The 15,758-nt window shown below is 40.0% G+C and overlaps 1 protein-coding gene across 5 annotated transcripts in view; it reads left to right on the forward strand.

Moving 5' to 3' along the window:
• Positions 1 to 15,758, forward strand: part of KCNT2 (potassium sodium-activated channel subfamily T member 2) — a 364,082-nt gene that overhangs the window by 271,530 nt on the left and 76,794 nt on the right. For 3 of the 5 annotated variants that reach the window (XM_060232366.1, XM_060232367.1, XM_060232369.1), the window contains exons 16-20: positions 807 to 956; positions 3,514 to 3,743; positions 6,569 to 6,785; positions 8,617 to 8,722; positions 9,485 to 9,657. In XM_060232366.1, the coding sequence (XP_060088349.1) occupies positions 807 to 956; positions 3,514 to 3,743; positions 6,569 to 6,785; positions 8,617 to 8,722; positions 9,485 to 9,657 (876 nt within the window). Of the gene's footprint in view, positions 1 to 806; positions 957 to 3,513; positions 3,744 to 6,568; positions 6,786 to 8,616; positions 8,723 to 9,484; positions 9,658 to 12,512; positions 12,585 to 15,758 lie in introns of all 5 variants that reach the window. The other 2 variants (XM_060232364.1, XM_060232365.1) reach the window with 1 other exon arrangement.

Consider the following 15,758-nt stretch of genomic DNA (forward strand, 5'->3'; position numbering starts at 1 on the left):
GAATCCGTTAAGAGAAACAAACTGGGAAAGCAGCTTTGCCTGCCACTTTTGAACAATGAAGAAGAAATATAACTTCATTAGCATGAATGTGCTCAGTCAAGTATACAAAGGATTTGGGAGCCCATGAAAGTCTAGCTATTTCTTTATCAAACAGATAATTAACATAAGAAAGGGGGAAATGCTGTATTGTTTCATTTAAAGCTGTTTGATATTCATTTCTCATCACAGCCAGCTTTCTGTTTATACTTAGTATCCTAAAATATATATTTTCCCCTCTTGTGGACTTTGATGGGAGGAACTTCCTATAATGCTTGCAGAAGTGTCATAATGTAGTAATGTGCAGGGCTTTTTTTGTAGCAGGAACTCCTTTGCATATTAGGTCGTAGCCCCCTGATGTAGCCAATCCTCCAAGAGCTTACAGGGCTCTTAGTACAGGGCCTACTGTAAGCTCCAGTAGGATTGGCTACATCAAGGAGGTGTGGCCTAATATGTAAAGGAGTTCCTGCTACAAAAAAGCCCTGGTAATGTGAAAAGGTTAAGCAGTAGATGTTATGACTTGTGGAGTCTATGGCAGACCGGGGGTGGGGGTGGGGGGTATGGTTTGTGACTAAGGACAAGCATTCTGCCTTGATAGCTGCATGCAAGAGTTCTGTTCAGGACAGATAATGGCTCATGAGGGAGTTCTTGTCCCAGTTGCAGGATACTATTATGTGGAGAACAAGGAGCGGAGGTGGGGCCTCTTTCATATCAGGCATCCACTTTTGATCTGCACAGTGGAACAATATTTTTTTTTGTCTATGTTTCAGGGAGGGCCAACAATCACCAGAACAGTGGCAGAAAATGTACGGCAGATGCTCTGGTAATGAAGTGTATCACATTAACCTGGAGGAGAGTGTGTTTTTTGCTGAATATGAGGGAAAGAGTTTCACATATGCATCTTTCCATGCACACAAAAAGTATGTTTCATTCCTAACAGGGGGATTTAATGTGGCTTCCTTTCAGCAACCCTTGGTTTGGTCCATTGGGGATACACAGGGCTGCACGGCTAGCTGCAACAAGCCTGTATTGCAGCTGGTGGGATACCTGTTGTGTTGTTGATCCAGACATCGGGTATTTTTAATCTCTGGATGAAGACTTAATCAGGAATTCCAGTTGAGTTGCCTGGAGTCCCTTGCCCAACCCACTGGATGCATTTTTAGAGAAAAGTATCAGAATGCAGACTTCATGGAACCAGTATCTGCTCTGGAAGGCCTATCCCTTTCTCATAGACATGTGAGGTGTAGCAGTGGTTGTTCACTGGTAGCATAATTTTTAGAAGACTTGTTTTTATTTGTTTTTCAATTTCCTTACTAGCTCTACAGTGAATTCCCAATATCTCTTTTCAAGTTATCTCCTGGTGGCTGCTGCTCACACAAAGGGGCTGGGAAACACAACAAAAATCACAAAAGAGATATTTCTGATGGTTTTGACCCTAAACATTTTGAGCAGAAATATACTAGAGGGATCCAGTTTAGCATTGTCTTAATTTACAGTTGGGGAAACTTATGCCTCACTTTTTAAAAAAGAACTCTTTGGGGTTTCTGTGGTAAAATTATCTTAATCCTTGGCAAAATTATACATATGAATGTTTTACTAAGTGATAACATGCTGCCAGTGTTGAGATACCCCAGTGTAAATAGTTACCTATATCAACCTGAGAAGAATATGTTTTACGAACAGGCTATTTACTCTGGACACATGATTATGATACTTGGTTTTTCCATCTATAAGATGAACCACATATTAAAGTAGTATTATTTTAAAAGGAAAACAAGAATAGTACTATTTTGTGTTGTTAATAAATAAATGTAAGAATGCTCTGTAAAAAAGCAAATACCAGATTTCCATTCAGCAATAATGGCACAGTTTTTTTAATGTGCTGAAAAGCTCCTCACAGTATAGCTTCATTCTCTTGAAGAGTCTCATTTATGAAATTAAGCGGTATAACATAATAAATCAGAACTTCTTATAGTTATCTAAGTCGAGTTCAGGATACTAGTTTCTCCTCTAATATTCAAAATGTGTTGAGGGTGATCTTACATATTAGAAAATGTGTCCTGACCAATGTTCTATGTCACATTTTTTTCCCCATTTCTAACCCTTGTTGTCCATTCATGCTTCCTGTATAGAAGTTCTTTCTCCTTCTAGAGTTAAGGATTCTCTTTGTTTTTAATTTGACTCTTTCTCACCCCCATATTTTGAGATGGATCATGAAATAGCCAGGTTTAAAGAACTGGGGGGAAATCACCCTTTAAATTACTAACTAACTTATGAAAGATCTATTTTAGCACCTTAATGTTAATTTTAATGTAACTTGTAAATTGATTTATGATGATTTTATTGCTATGTATGATTTTATTGTATTGCACTTATATGTTGTGAGCCGCCCTGAGCCTGCTTGTGCGGGGAGGGCGGGATATAAATAAAAGGTATTATTATTATTATTAAATAAAAGGAAAGAGAACCTAATAATGATGGAAAGTGTGAAGATCAATTGGCCATTAAAGAGACTTTGTTCAAACCAATCCAGGGGGGGGGAGAATTATACAGGTTTACTAAAGATCACAAATGCATTGGAAACGCAACTGCTGAGAGACACAACAGTACCCTCCACCCCACCCAACAAGGATTCTCTCTGGGCCTTCCTCACCCTAACCAAATCTAGCTCAAATATTATTAAAGGGGAAAAAAATGATACAACTTACCCATCTCCATGGTTGACCATGGCCTCCAAAATTTTGTCCCCCTAGTTCCATCTCTTGACAGATCTGACTGGAAGAGAGCCCAAACATCTGCCAGGTCTTGTCACATAGTATGAATTGCACTCTATCCATGGTAATTTATCATGCTTAAATATCAGCAGCAATTTATTTAGAAAATAACTCTGCTAATCTAGATGCACCTAGGGTTCCACAGCCTAGTTCGGCATGTTTCTCCCCTTCCCTCAACTCAGATGAACCATTCCATGTGACTGCATATTTTGAGCCCCCTAAAACTGCATATTTTGAAATACCTGAACCCTACATTAACTTATTTGCATGGTGGAGAGGAGAGCATTGCAGGCATTTGCCCATCATTTGAAGATTCTCACTAGTCACATTCATACCTACACCAGGTCTATATAATTATTAATACTAAAATCTGGGTTTTCTAACATCAAGAGCATCACTTTTAATCGGCTGTTAATGTTAAGGAATTATAGAGATGCATATTTAGTGACTGCTTGGTGATGATGGATATTCTGCAATGCCATTTTGGAAACCTTGGGCTTGCATTTTGTAAATGAACTTAAGTGATTGGGTGTTGAATTGGTGTCATGTATTATATATTTTTATGTGTTTCATTTCCAATATTAAACACTGCAATAAGATGGAGATATGCATAAAATAGATATTTGCATACTTATTGTTTTGCAATTAATTAAAATGTTCACCGCATTCTAATTTTTTTTAAAAAAAATGTTTTTAAATTAAGGTTTGGTGTCTGCTTGATCGGTGTTAGGAGGGAAGACAACAAAAACATTTTGCTGAATCCTGGTCCTCGCTATATTATGAGTCCTTCAGACATATGCTTCTATATCAACATAACAAAAGAAGAAAATTCTGCATTTAAGAAGCAAGAGCAGCATCGGAAAAATCACCCATCCAGATCCTTCTATCATGGTCCTTCACGGTTGCCAGTGCACAGTATAATCGCTAGTATGGGTAAGCGAAAGCAAAATAGTGCTGTTTTATTAAGATATTCAGTAGATGGATCTGCGCAAATATTATATTAAATAAAAACAATTAAAAGCTAGCTGGAAACATTTTGATGTTCTCTGAAATTGATGTTATATGTAAAATTCCCTAGTTCTTTTTCTGGTAGAAACACTCAATTTTCATGTGTTTTCAGGTTTTTTTTCCCTCCCTTTAAAACCTCACTGTTTGCTGCAGCACATATTGCAAAAACTGAAGTGGTCAACCTCATTATTTGACAGATAACTTTAAACATGTTTTAAATTAATGGTCTGTACCAGTGCTTCTTTTGTAGCAGGAACTCCTTTGCATATTAGACCACACGCCCCTGATGTAGTCAATCTTCCAAAAGCTTACAGGGTTCTTAGTTCAGGGACTAAATGTAAGCTCCAGGAGGATAGGCTACATCAGGGGTGTGTGGACTAATATGCAAAGAAAGGAGTTCCTGCTACAAAAAAAGCCCTGGTCTGCACATAAAGTAACATTCAATGGTATCCTGCATTGAAAAATGGGGATTATTTATCTATTGGCTTGGCCCTCGTTCACCCAGTGTGTGCTTTCTGGCTGAATGGTGATTTGAATCTGAACTCCCCAGGTCTTAGTCTGACACGCTATGCTTGCCTTCAGTGTAACACTGAAATGAATCCTAAGCCCAGTTATTTCTCTTCCCTGTAACAGTACTGGCAATATCTAAATTATTACCCATCTGTAAAACCGAGAAGGAATATCCATCTTGATTAGCCTTGTTCAGTCTCAGCAGACATTGCCAACAGGCTGAATTCATACATCATTGGACGATGTCATATTGCTGCAATATAACAATCATTCTTCTCTTGAACTGCCTTTTCCACACAGAAAAATCCAGTTGTGAATGAGTTCTATACCACAATGGTAGAAAATAACCAACAATTTGTGGGTGCAACAATAGTGGTATGAGCCTCCTCTCAAACCCTGCTGTCTGTACCCCACACACACACATTTTCTGAAGTAAGCTGGATAGTGAACAGAGAAAGGGCTTTTTGGGTGGTAGCACCTTTGAAATCCCCTTCCCTTTGAGGTTCACTTGGAACCTACTTTCCATTCCTTTAGAAGTACCAGGAGAAAACATTTTTCTTCACCCAGCCTTTAGTAGTCATCTTTACTGGTAGTTTTTAAATTACTAATTGAATTTTAAATTGCTAATTTTACTACCCTGATTTGTTTTTATTGTTTTTGCTACAAGTTTGTTTTGTTTTATTATTGTAAGTCACCATGTGCAGATCCAAGAGGTAGTAAACAAATTTTCCAAATAAATAAGTAATAGTAAGGAGAAAGGAAGGGACGGTGGCTCAGTGGTAGAGCATCTGCTTGGGAAGCAGAAGGTCCCAGGTTCAATCCCTGGCATCTCCAAAAAAAGGGTCCAGGCAAGTAGGTGTGAAAAACCTCAGCTTGAGACCCTGGAGAGCCATTGCCAGTCTGAGAAGACAATACTGACTTTGATGGACCAAGGGTCTGATTCAGTATAAGGCAGCTTCATATAGCTTCATAAGGAAAAACAGTTATCCGGTTATATCTTGCTGCGATTAATAGGCTTTGATTAGATATGAATACTCATTCCTGCTAAAAACTCATTGTTTCAATTTAACTTGTGCCTTCTGCAAATTCAAACTGATTTTTTATGCCATTTCATCAATTTCTTGCCACACGTTTTGCTCTTGATATATATACATCAAAACTTTATCACATGTGACATTTTATGCATGTAGCTGTATTAATTGAATATAAAAGCTGCACAGACTATGCATAAAATACTAAAGAATCTACAAAATCAATCATGGAAACTGAAGTTGTTGACAAAATTTTGAACAAATATAAAAAGAAATGGAAAAGGGAATATTTGCTCATTCCTAGCAGTAATGAATCGAGCCCTGTGGCACAGAGTGGTAAGCTGCAGTACTGCAGTCCAAGCTCATGACCTGAGTTTGATCCTGGCAGAAGCTGGGTTCAGGTAGCCGGCTCAAGGTTGACTCAGCCTTCCATCCTTCCGAGGTCCGTAAAATGAGTACCCAGCTTGCAGGGAGGAAAGTGTCGATGACTGGGGAAGGCAATGGCAAACCACCCCATTAAAAAGTCTGCTGTGAAAATGTCGTGATGTGACATCACCCCATGGGTCAGTAACGATTTGGTGCTTGCGCAGGGGACTACCTTTACCCTTTTTAAAAATCTTTTAACTGTAATGAAATTTAACAAAAATCAGTAAAGGGAGAACCATCCTTTTCCCATTGCTGAGGCTGTGATGGTAAATGATTGATACCTTCTTAGTGTCACTGCCCAAATTTTGTTCAGTATTTTGGAATTGTACAGTTTTTATTCATCTCACTTTGTGGCAGTTATATGCAAGGAACAGCACCACACTGCCAAGACCACTGGCCATCTGAATTCTCTTGGTTAGTGGCACTACACCTACTTACACCAGGCTGTCCATATTTTTAATTAAATTTTCAGTAAATTTAAATTAGGATACAATTGAAATGTATTGATGGTAGGTTTCAAACCAGGTCCTACTGATTTCCTGTGATGTGGCCATGGGTGGGTAGGAGATTATTTAAAATACAGCATGAAGAATGAGCTGGTGGGGAAAGGAGTAACCCCTTCCTCCATAGCCACTGTATAAAATTCAGTAGGAGACCTGATTCTGCACAAAGGCACAGCTCAACCACACTTAGTTTGTCCCTTCATGACTGAATCAAACATGTTGGCATTCTGTTTCATTTGCAAATGCTAATTTTTGGACTCTTCTCTGCATTTCCCCTCAGGTACTGTAGCTATAGATCTGCAAGATACAGGGTGCAGATCTTCCGGTGGGGCTACCCTGACACTTCCTTCAGAGGGTGGAAAAGAAGTCCGAAGGGCTAGCATAGCACCTGTTTTGGAGGTTGCTGATTCTTCAGCACTTCATACCTGTGACCTCTTAAGTGACCAGTCAGAGGATGAAACAACTCCCTCAGATGAAGAAGTTTCTAACGGCCTAGAGTATGTTCACATCACATAACTAAGGTTATATGTTTAAAAAAAGCATGACAAAAATTACCTGTCTATGATGGAGAACATTAAGATTTTTCCCTGATACTGGTGTCAGCTTTCTTCAGGATATGTGCTAGAGTTCTAGAACAGACAAGAAGCACAACATCAAAATTCTGCTTCTTAGTATAGTTTTACTATATATACTGTGTGTGCGTGTTCAAAAATTGAAAGCAATTTTGTGGTAGGGGTGTGTATTTGGATAGACCCAAACTGAAAATATACTTGAAAATACCTTATTGGCATTTTTAGGTGTATTCAGCACTCCAAATATATTTCTCAGGATACTGAAAAAATGGTCCTAAAAAATCCTGGAAATATTTGAAATTTACCAAGAAGACTGGGAGCCAGCGTTTATAGGCTCCCCAGGACTACTTTTTCTTTCGTTTTTCCTCCCTTCTCCCACCTTTGTTTTTGTGTCGGGGAAGGGGGTCTATGGGCTTGCCTGGCTGCTTGTGTCAATTTCAAGTGTGTTTGTCATAGATATGTTCTGTTGTGATTTTCTGGTTTGACATCAGTCCAGTTGAGCTTGCACTGCCATAGTGGCACTGGATTCTGCTGGGCTTCTGCATATTGCAGTTAGTTCTGCTAGGCTTGCAAAAGTGCCCCCCCACCCTGAATTTGCACTGCAGAGATTTTTCTGGTTTGAATTTTGTTCTATTTGCCTTGGCATATTGACTTGTGGTTCTACTGAGATGACTGGGTTCTGCAGTAGTTCTGTTGGGATTGTTATTGGTTCTTCCATGGGATACATTTGATCAGTGATCATTGTTTACAGGCATGGCTTTTGCCCTGGAAGTAGCTTGGAGGGGTTTCCCTCCTCCATAGGAACTAATGGAGAATGGCTGGGGGCACCCTGTTCAGGGGCCTGTAGAATTAGACCCCCTTGGTCCAATGTACTTCAAATTTGGGAGTTACTTGAAGAACAGGTACAGCAAATCCACTGCAATTTTGGTGCCTGTACCTTTAAAAACAACTCCCCAAGCCACCTGGAAATTTTGAAACCCCAAAAACTCTGAATACAAATACCACACCAGTATATGATATTTAAGAATTTCAGGAATACTGATATTTTTTGGGTCCAATATACCCAAAGTCAAAATTACTGATTCCCGCCCCCCCCCCCCCCCAATTCCTATATAGTGGGGGAAAGCTCAAGGTCAAATGGTTTGACCATGCATTTATGTAGTGTTGCATCAATTACAAGCTAGAGAAGAGGAACTGCCTAATCCAGTACTCAGTGTGATCTACTGGCTTCCAATACAAGAATCACATCTGCTCTTGAGAACATGATACGTGTTAATAGAATGAGCCTCATTAAGGAGGAGACAGGTCTTTGCAGGATTAAACCAAAATGGCACAACATGTGTACCAAAAGGAGATAGGCAAACAGTCAAGTAGGGCAGGCAAACTGGGATGATCCATGTAAGGAATGCAGAAGATTCGTATTGATGCTTGATATTTCTGTTGTATGGGTCTGAAGGGAAAGGAAACAGGCTGAAGCACTGGAGGGACTGGAAAGTACCATGAGGAAGGTAAGAGCAAGAGGAACAGGACAATGTGACCACAGGGGCTGTACCATCCTTCATGGCAACATCTACAGGACTGTTAAAAGGAGACAATAGTTGTCCAAATTGCTCTCTGGTAATCCTGTACCAACTGAAGTAAATTATAAAGCCATGAAAAGCATCTACAGATAAGGAAGTCCACAGGGTATGACAAAACTTGTACGCTTGCTCATAACTGACAATGTTAATAAGAAAGGATTCTTCCCTGTTTTTAGGTATCTGAAAGGCTATCCTCCTTACTCCCCATATATAGGAAGTTCTCCCACCTTTTGCCATTTGCTTCATGAAAAAGTGCCGTTTTGCTGCTTAAGATTAGATAAGGTAAACTCACTCATTTCATATAGATGTATGCAAAGCTTGTGTGATACATATATTACTTATTTGATTGACTGATGTTATTTGATTGATTGATTTCCTGTACATTAATAATGTTTGATCATGGTTATATATTTAGGAGTTTTTGTGGCTTTGGCTTTTGAGTAGGAAGATGGTTTAATTATACTAAAACTTAAATTGTTCTGAAGGCAGCAGTGAATTCAACCACTACTGTGGAATATTGAGCAAAGGAGAATTTCCCTCCAAATATGGACAAGACTTTGGGACTATGGTATTCCATTGTGATCAGTGGATTCTGTTGGATCTCAGAGCATTCGTGAATCTTGAAAAATGATAGAACTCTCATTTATGTAAAATGAAGGCTCAGTCCTGATTAAATGTATTATTTACTTATCATATTTTATTCATCCATTCATCCATCTTGGATTCCATAGCAGCTTACAAAACAATGAAAAGCTGAAGTCACATTATTCATTAAGGTCACAAAATGCTTTAAAATCACAAAAAAACCCTTAAAAATTAATTATATCAATGATTTCATCATTAGCAAGTGCTCTTAGAAAGTATGTTGAACTATTAGAAATTGGAAAGTTGTTTATGCCTCATATCAAAAATTTCAGCAAACTGATACCCTAAAAGTGACAATTTCATCATCATCATCATACAAGACAATTTCAGGATGCAACATTTATGTTTTGAGGATTAATTTGAATGACTGTGAATGGAGACCATTATTTCTGTTTTTAGGGGTGCCAGCATAACTATTATGAAGACGCTAAAGCCTATGGATTCAAAAACAAAATCATTATTGTTGCTGCAGAGACTGCTGGGAATGGCCTCTACAACTTCATAGTTCCTCTCAGGGCTTATTACAGACCAAAGAAAGAGCTCAATCCAATAGTCTTATTACTGGATAATCCGTAAGTGAATTTTTAAAAACTTTTTTTTTTTTTAAATCACACGTAAGTGTACAGGATACATTGTGTTATGCCTGCAATTCTGAGGACACTTTTTCTGGAAGTAAGCCTCATTAAATAAAATGGGACATACTTCTGAGTAACCTGTTTAGGATTCCATCCACTGTCAACTAATTATATTAAAGGAATAGGTTGGAAGCATTTTGACACCAAGTCATTGAAGATGCTGAGAAAAAAGGGACGTACAAGATTTATTTGAAAGACTAATCCTTAGAAACCTAGCTACTAGCATGAAGCATTTTGGGCCCTCTGCATCAGCATGTAATGTTACTGATGGGTCCTATAAGTTATTAAACATAATGCTTACCAAGTGGGTGGGATCAGGTGGGGCTTTTGCACAGCAGAAATTCTGACTGGCTGTGGAGATTTTTAAACTGTAGCTCCAGCAACAGCTAATACCATAACATAAGGATCTTCACTGCATTACTGAGTTGTGTTCACTTTAAAAGGTATTCTGTTAGAGAATCCAAGTTACTCTTAGAATTATGCATAAGCTCACTCCCTCATGTGGTTGGCTCTGCTTCCTGCAGCGGCCATTTTGTGGCTGCACTCATCACCCTGTGCCAGTATTCACAAGTGCCCACAAACTTGAAAAGGTTTTAAGTGAACCAAATGCAGAACAAACAAACAGAAAATGTGTAGACAGGAGATGCCTTCCTGAGACAAAATGGAGGTTTTATCTTGGTGACAGGCAGTGCTTTCTTCTGCTTGATAAAAGCTCCTTTAATACTATTACAAAAGTTTTACTTTCAGAACTGAATCAGGAATAGAAGAAGTTGTCCACCGTAGGACAACTACCTTGATGTTAATATAATGTTAATATAAACCTTTGTGACCTATATCATGAGACTGCCAGCCTTTAATGGCAACAGATCTTAAACCTATGGTTTTTGGGGTAAAACATTACCTAGACCTGCTGTCTAGAAACCATGGCCGTTTTCCCACTAGCGTTTGCTCCGGCGTAGCGCCCCATTTACCTCCGGATCTTCTCTTGGATTTCGCACATGTTGCTCCGGCGCTGCGCTTTGCTCCGGCGCTTCAGGGATTTTACGCCGGAGTATGTTTTTCAGCAAGTTGCCGGAGTTTCCGAAAACCTCCGGATCCACTCCGGATCCACTCAGCGGAGTTTCCTGTGCGAAATCCATCCACGCCGGATCGACTGCTTTGGGGGCGTCACCCTCTCCCTTTCCGTCCTCCCACCCCATCCACCCGCTTGGCCAATCATCAGCATTTCGCGGCGCTTCCCCAAAGTGCCGGCACGGCCATTTTTTTTTTTTAAACTTCACAGTTTTGCGTAATAGCGATATTTCGAAATTAACAAATAGAAAAAAAAAAAACCCTCCTGGAATAGCCTCAATTGGCACTTCAATTGGTTTCGTTAGAATTTTTTTTTATTATTGACTTTAGTTGCGTTATTCCGCTGTTGCGTTATCTCGATAATGCGAAAACGACCATTGCTGGGGGGGGGGGGAATGTAGTGCCGGTGCGGGCCACAGCGTCCATGTGTGTGTGTTTTAAGAAGGGAATGCCTCCCTCAGCTGTGCCACCAGGATTTCTGGACCTGCACAAAATCGCCATGTATAAAATGGGAAGTTGGAGTCCTGCATTCTTCTCCCTGGCTACATTCCGCTCGGTTAGAAAGTAGACGCGACCGAGCTCCTCACACGCGCCACAGAAGGGGAAGGAGAGAATGGAGCGGGGGGGGGAGCTCTGGCAGCAGGAATCAGTCAGGTCCCCGTTGCAAGCGCCAGCCGGGGAGGGGAAAGAGAGCGGAGGAAATTTGGGGGGGGGGGATCTAGTGCTTCAGAATTTGGGGGGGGGAATCTAGTGCTAGGATTCTCCACTGTGAATGCTTCCGTTAATACATAAAGGGCTGTGGAGGATTCTACAGCTGCAGCCAATCCATAAGCAGCAGCAGCACACGTGATGCGGTTTGTCCAAGAAATGAAGGGGAGGCAGCAGCTCGATGTTACGTTAGTACGTTAGTACGTCATTACGCGACCAGACTTGCGCTTAAAAAAAAAATGATTGACAGGGCATCGGACTCAAGCCGATGCCAGTGGGAAAACGATTTGAGCCGGGGCTTCAGGGAAGGCGACGCCGCAAAGAGTCACTAGTGGGAAAACGAGAAAAATGCTCTGGACATAATTGCGCCGCGGAAAAAGGGGAGCAAACGCTAAGTGCGAAAACGGCCCATGTTTTATAAACTGTCTCTAAACTAGCCTTTGTACTTCACCTTTTCAAATCTCCAGCTGTACTGGAATTTGAAACAACAGTGCCCTCTAGTGCTTGCATTGCATTCTGCTATTGAGGCTCATCATTTTTCTATCACATAGTTTGTCAAGCATCATTTCCTTCATATTCTCTTAAGTAAACTACATAATAGTTTATGTGGATCTTTCCCCTCAGATCACATCCCTAGTAGGACACCAACCTTGATTCCAACCTCAAGTAAAAGAAGTTTTTATGCAGCTGGGGTTCCATGTAGAAGGCACCCATAATTATCACTAAACTGACACTAAGGAAGCTATTTTGTATCTGACAGAACTGTAACACTTCTGTTTTAGACACTTTTGTTTGGTATGCACTGCATATTTGATGCTTTTTTTTTCCTTGAGTAAAATTACTGCTTTCAGTTATTATAACTTATAAGCAGTTCATTGCATTAGCATAAAAATAATGCTTTTTTTTCCTAAGGTGGTTTAAAACTATCTTTAAACTTATTATCATTGATGGCTGTGGCTTCCATATAATTGTTGTGATGTTGTCTTTCACTTTGTGACCCATCCGCTGCTCAGGCCAGATATGCATTTTCTGGATGCAATCTGTTGGTTTCCAATGGTTTACTACATGGTGGGCTCTATTGACAAGTAGGTAAAATAATCCTTGGAACACTAAATATTGTAGCATTTTGTGGTGTGTGGTGCTGTGTAATTGCATGTATTTCTGTGATGTTAATACTTAAGTGGTGTCTCTGCATGCATGGTGGTACTTCAGCTTTATAGAGCTTTGAGATTTTGACAAGGACCTAAACTAGAACAGGAAGATATGGAGTCACAGTCTGCCCAACAGATATGTGGTTCTCTACTCTAAGACCAGAGGGGCCAAATATCACCTATTTGAAAAGAGCAGTAGTTAGAAACAAATTTAAGTCACTTTCTAAGTTGCAAAGGCAACTCTTCTGAAACTGCAAAAAATACTATGGGCTAGCACTCCTTCAACACATGAGTACGACCTGCCTGATTAGAATTTTGATGAGGGTGTCAAAAACACATGAAGTCCTTCTCCAAATCAAGTTTAAGTAGTGCAGAAGTAGAGTAGATTAGAACTGTTGTCTCCAGTTCTTGTTTCCCTATTATTATGTACAAAATGTCATAATCTACACACCCATAGAATTACTGCTGTCTTGAACTGTTCTTTAGAGTTGGATGTGTACGAACTTTTAATGACCTGTTAATTTCCAGTGGCAGATATATTACTAATAGCCAGCTTGAAGTTCCAAGTGAACACATGGATTGTCTTCAAAGATAATTTGCCTTCAGCAGAATAGGGAATCCTGCTTTCTCTAAGCAAGCTATAATTGGAACCACGCTGAAACAGTTTGAAAGGTTTTGCTTCTGCTTCTCTTATTGTCGAAAAGCATCTTTCTCATGGAGGGCTTTTACTTGCCATTCAAAATTCCCTCTAGTTTTTATCCACCTCCTGGAAGGTAGATAGAAGAATGCAAAAGCTATTTTTAGCTTGTTTTTAAGGCTTTTGGAGTTCCTGAGCTACCTCACAGAGTGCTGCTCAGGAAGGTTTCTGGGCCCTGGGGCAATGGAGCTTTGCAGTTCTTCAGTTTGGTTGGTCAGGGAAGCTGTGTAACTAGACTAGGTTGAAGCTCAGGCAGAATAGTGTCCCATGTTCTTCGTGATCCTTCTTCCCTGACCAAATGACTGTAGAAAGGGTCTACAGATCCGGCTAAGCCAAGGTTGTTTTCATGGACTGGGGGAAAAGCTCATAAAATGGGATTCTGCCTAATTTTTTTAGTCACTTTATTTCAGCAACATTCCTGAATTTCCTTAAATAAACTCAAAGATTATACAGCTTCTCTGCTTCTGAAGCCCATAGTGTCTCTGACAAGCGCCATGAAAACATAGTTCAGGCATTGCAGAGTTCCCAGGAGTCTTAAAAAGAAAAGCTTTTTGCATAATTTCTCCTAGCATCTAGTAGCTGGACAAAAATCAGGAAAGAAAAACTATTTTCAATTTTCATGCTATTTAGCTGTTTGATGAAGCATTCCCCCTCAATGAACACGCTCATTTTAACCTGAACATTTAAGACACGAAAATTTGGCTCAGCTCTAATTCTTCTTCTGCCTGAGCAGTTACTTCCTTTTGACTGTTTCACTGCTTATGATCTTGATTATTTTACGTGTTGCTGGGGAGAATCCAGCCTCTCTGCTCAGCAAATCTTTGAAGACTTCCTCCCGATATGACAGTAACACTGTCAGTCACAGTGTGGCTCTAACTACCCTGGCTTAAGCCATGTAAACTGGAAGAAGGCGCCAAATGTTACTGTTGGAAATTGACTTGATTTACAAAAAAAGAGAGGGAGTAAGTTTTTAGTATTTTAGATATGCAATGAATATTTTACAAAATTAAATTGTTTGTATGTTTTGAAGCCCTTCTGTGTTGCCAGCTCTTCACTTCCACATTGAAGCATTCTTCCAAAAAGGTTTCTCTGTGTATATATTAGTGTGACAACGAAACAGAACCCAAGATTTTTACATACACATTGAGGGACAATGTAAACAGAGTTGGATTCAATTATAATTGGTACCTCTTACAGGACAAAAATAACGGGCAGCAATTTGGATGAGAAATGATGGGGGAAACTGCCTGGAGGCCCTGGTACACTTTTTAAACTTTCTGATATAAGTAAATGTTTATTATTTTCTCGGGGGGGGGGGGAGTAAACTGCTCTATCCACGGGATATGTTTGGCAAGAGCAATAATAATTTAAAAGTCTACTATCTCCAGGATTTGGTGGCCAATCAGCAGTTCAGTGAGGACATAGAATACGCTCTAACAGCCCGCCCCCCCCTGATTTTATGCTGCTCTTCCACATGCTAAATATTAGTGTGATGTAGTTAGTGTAACACGGCTGCAAAAAGGGCTAATGTAGTCTTGGGGTGTGTCAACAGAGGCATAACATCCAGATCACAAGATGTCATAGTCTCGCTATACATTGCACTGGTCAGACCACACTGAGAGTACTATATGCAATTCTGGAGGCCTCATTTCAAAAGGGAGGTGGACAGAAGAGAGTGGGTACAGAAGAGAGTCATGAAGATAATCAGGGGCTCAGAGACCCCATCCTACAAGGAAAGGCTGAAGGGGTTGGCGGTGTTCTTTCTGGAGAAGATAGAGGTTAAGGAGGGAGATGATTGCTCTCTTTAAGTATTTGAAAAGCTGTCACTTAGAGGAGGGCAGGGAGCTGTTTCTGTTGGCAGCAGAGAATAGACTCACAATAATTAGCTTAAATTAAGGGCAGAAAGATACTGGCTGTATATTAGGAAATAAGGTTTTTACAGTAAGAGTAGTTCAGCAATGGAACCACTGGGGTGGTGGTGAGCTCCCCCTCACTGGCAATCTTCAAGCAGCAGCTGGACAAACACTTCTCAGAGATGCTTTAGGCTGATCCTGCATTGAGCAGTAGTTTGGACTAGATGGCCTGTATGGCCCCTTCCAGCTCTATGACTGCTGTCATTTTGACAGACATTTTGCTATTTATATATAGAACATGAATCTGTTACATCCAGTTTGATATAAATATGGTCTTTATGTATGAACAGTGTTTTCCATTTTTGTTTTTTTGCTCTCTTTCCCTCCAAGCAGATGGGAAAAAAACAATGTTGCTCTGTGTCTTTCCAGCCCGTCATATGCATCGGGGTTTTAATTTAAACATTAGTTGATGCTAGCCCTGTTTTATTTTCCTGGGTGAAATCTTGCCAATGCATTTCCCCTCTTCTGACCTCATTCACCAGCTTCTTAACTAACATA

The sequence above is a fragment of the Heteronotia binoei genome, chromosome 2, assembly GCF_032191835.1.
Source record: "Heteronotia binoei isolate CCM8104 ecotype False Entrance Well chromosome 2, APGP_CSIRO_Hbin_v1, whole genome shotgun sequence".
In the NCBI taxonomy this organism is placed as follows: domain Eukaryota; kingdom Metazoa; phylum Chordata; class Lepidosauria; order Squamata; family Gekkonidae; genus Heteronotia; species Heteronotia binoei.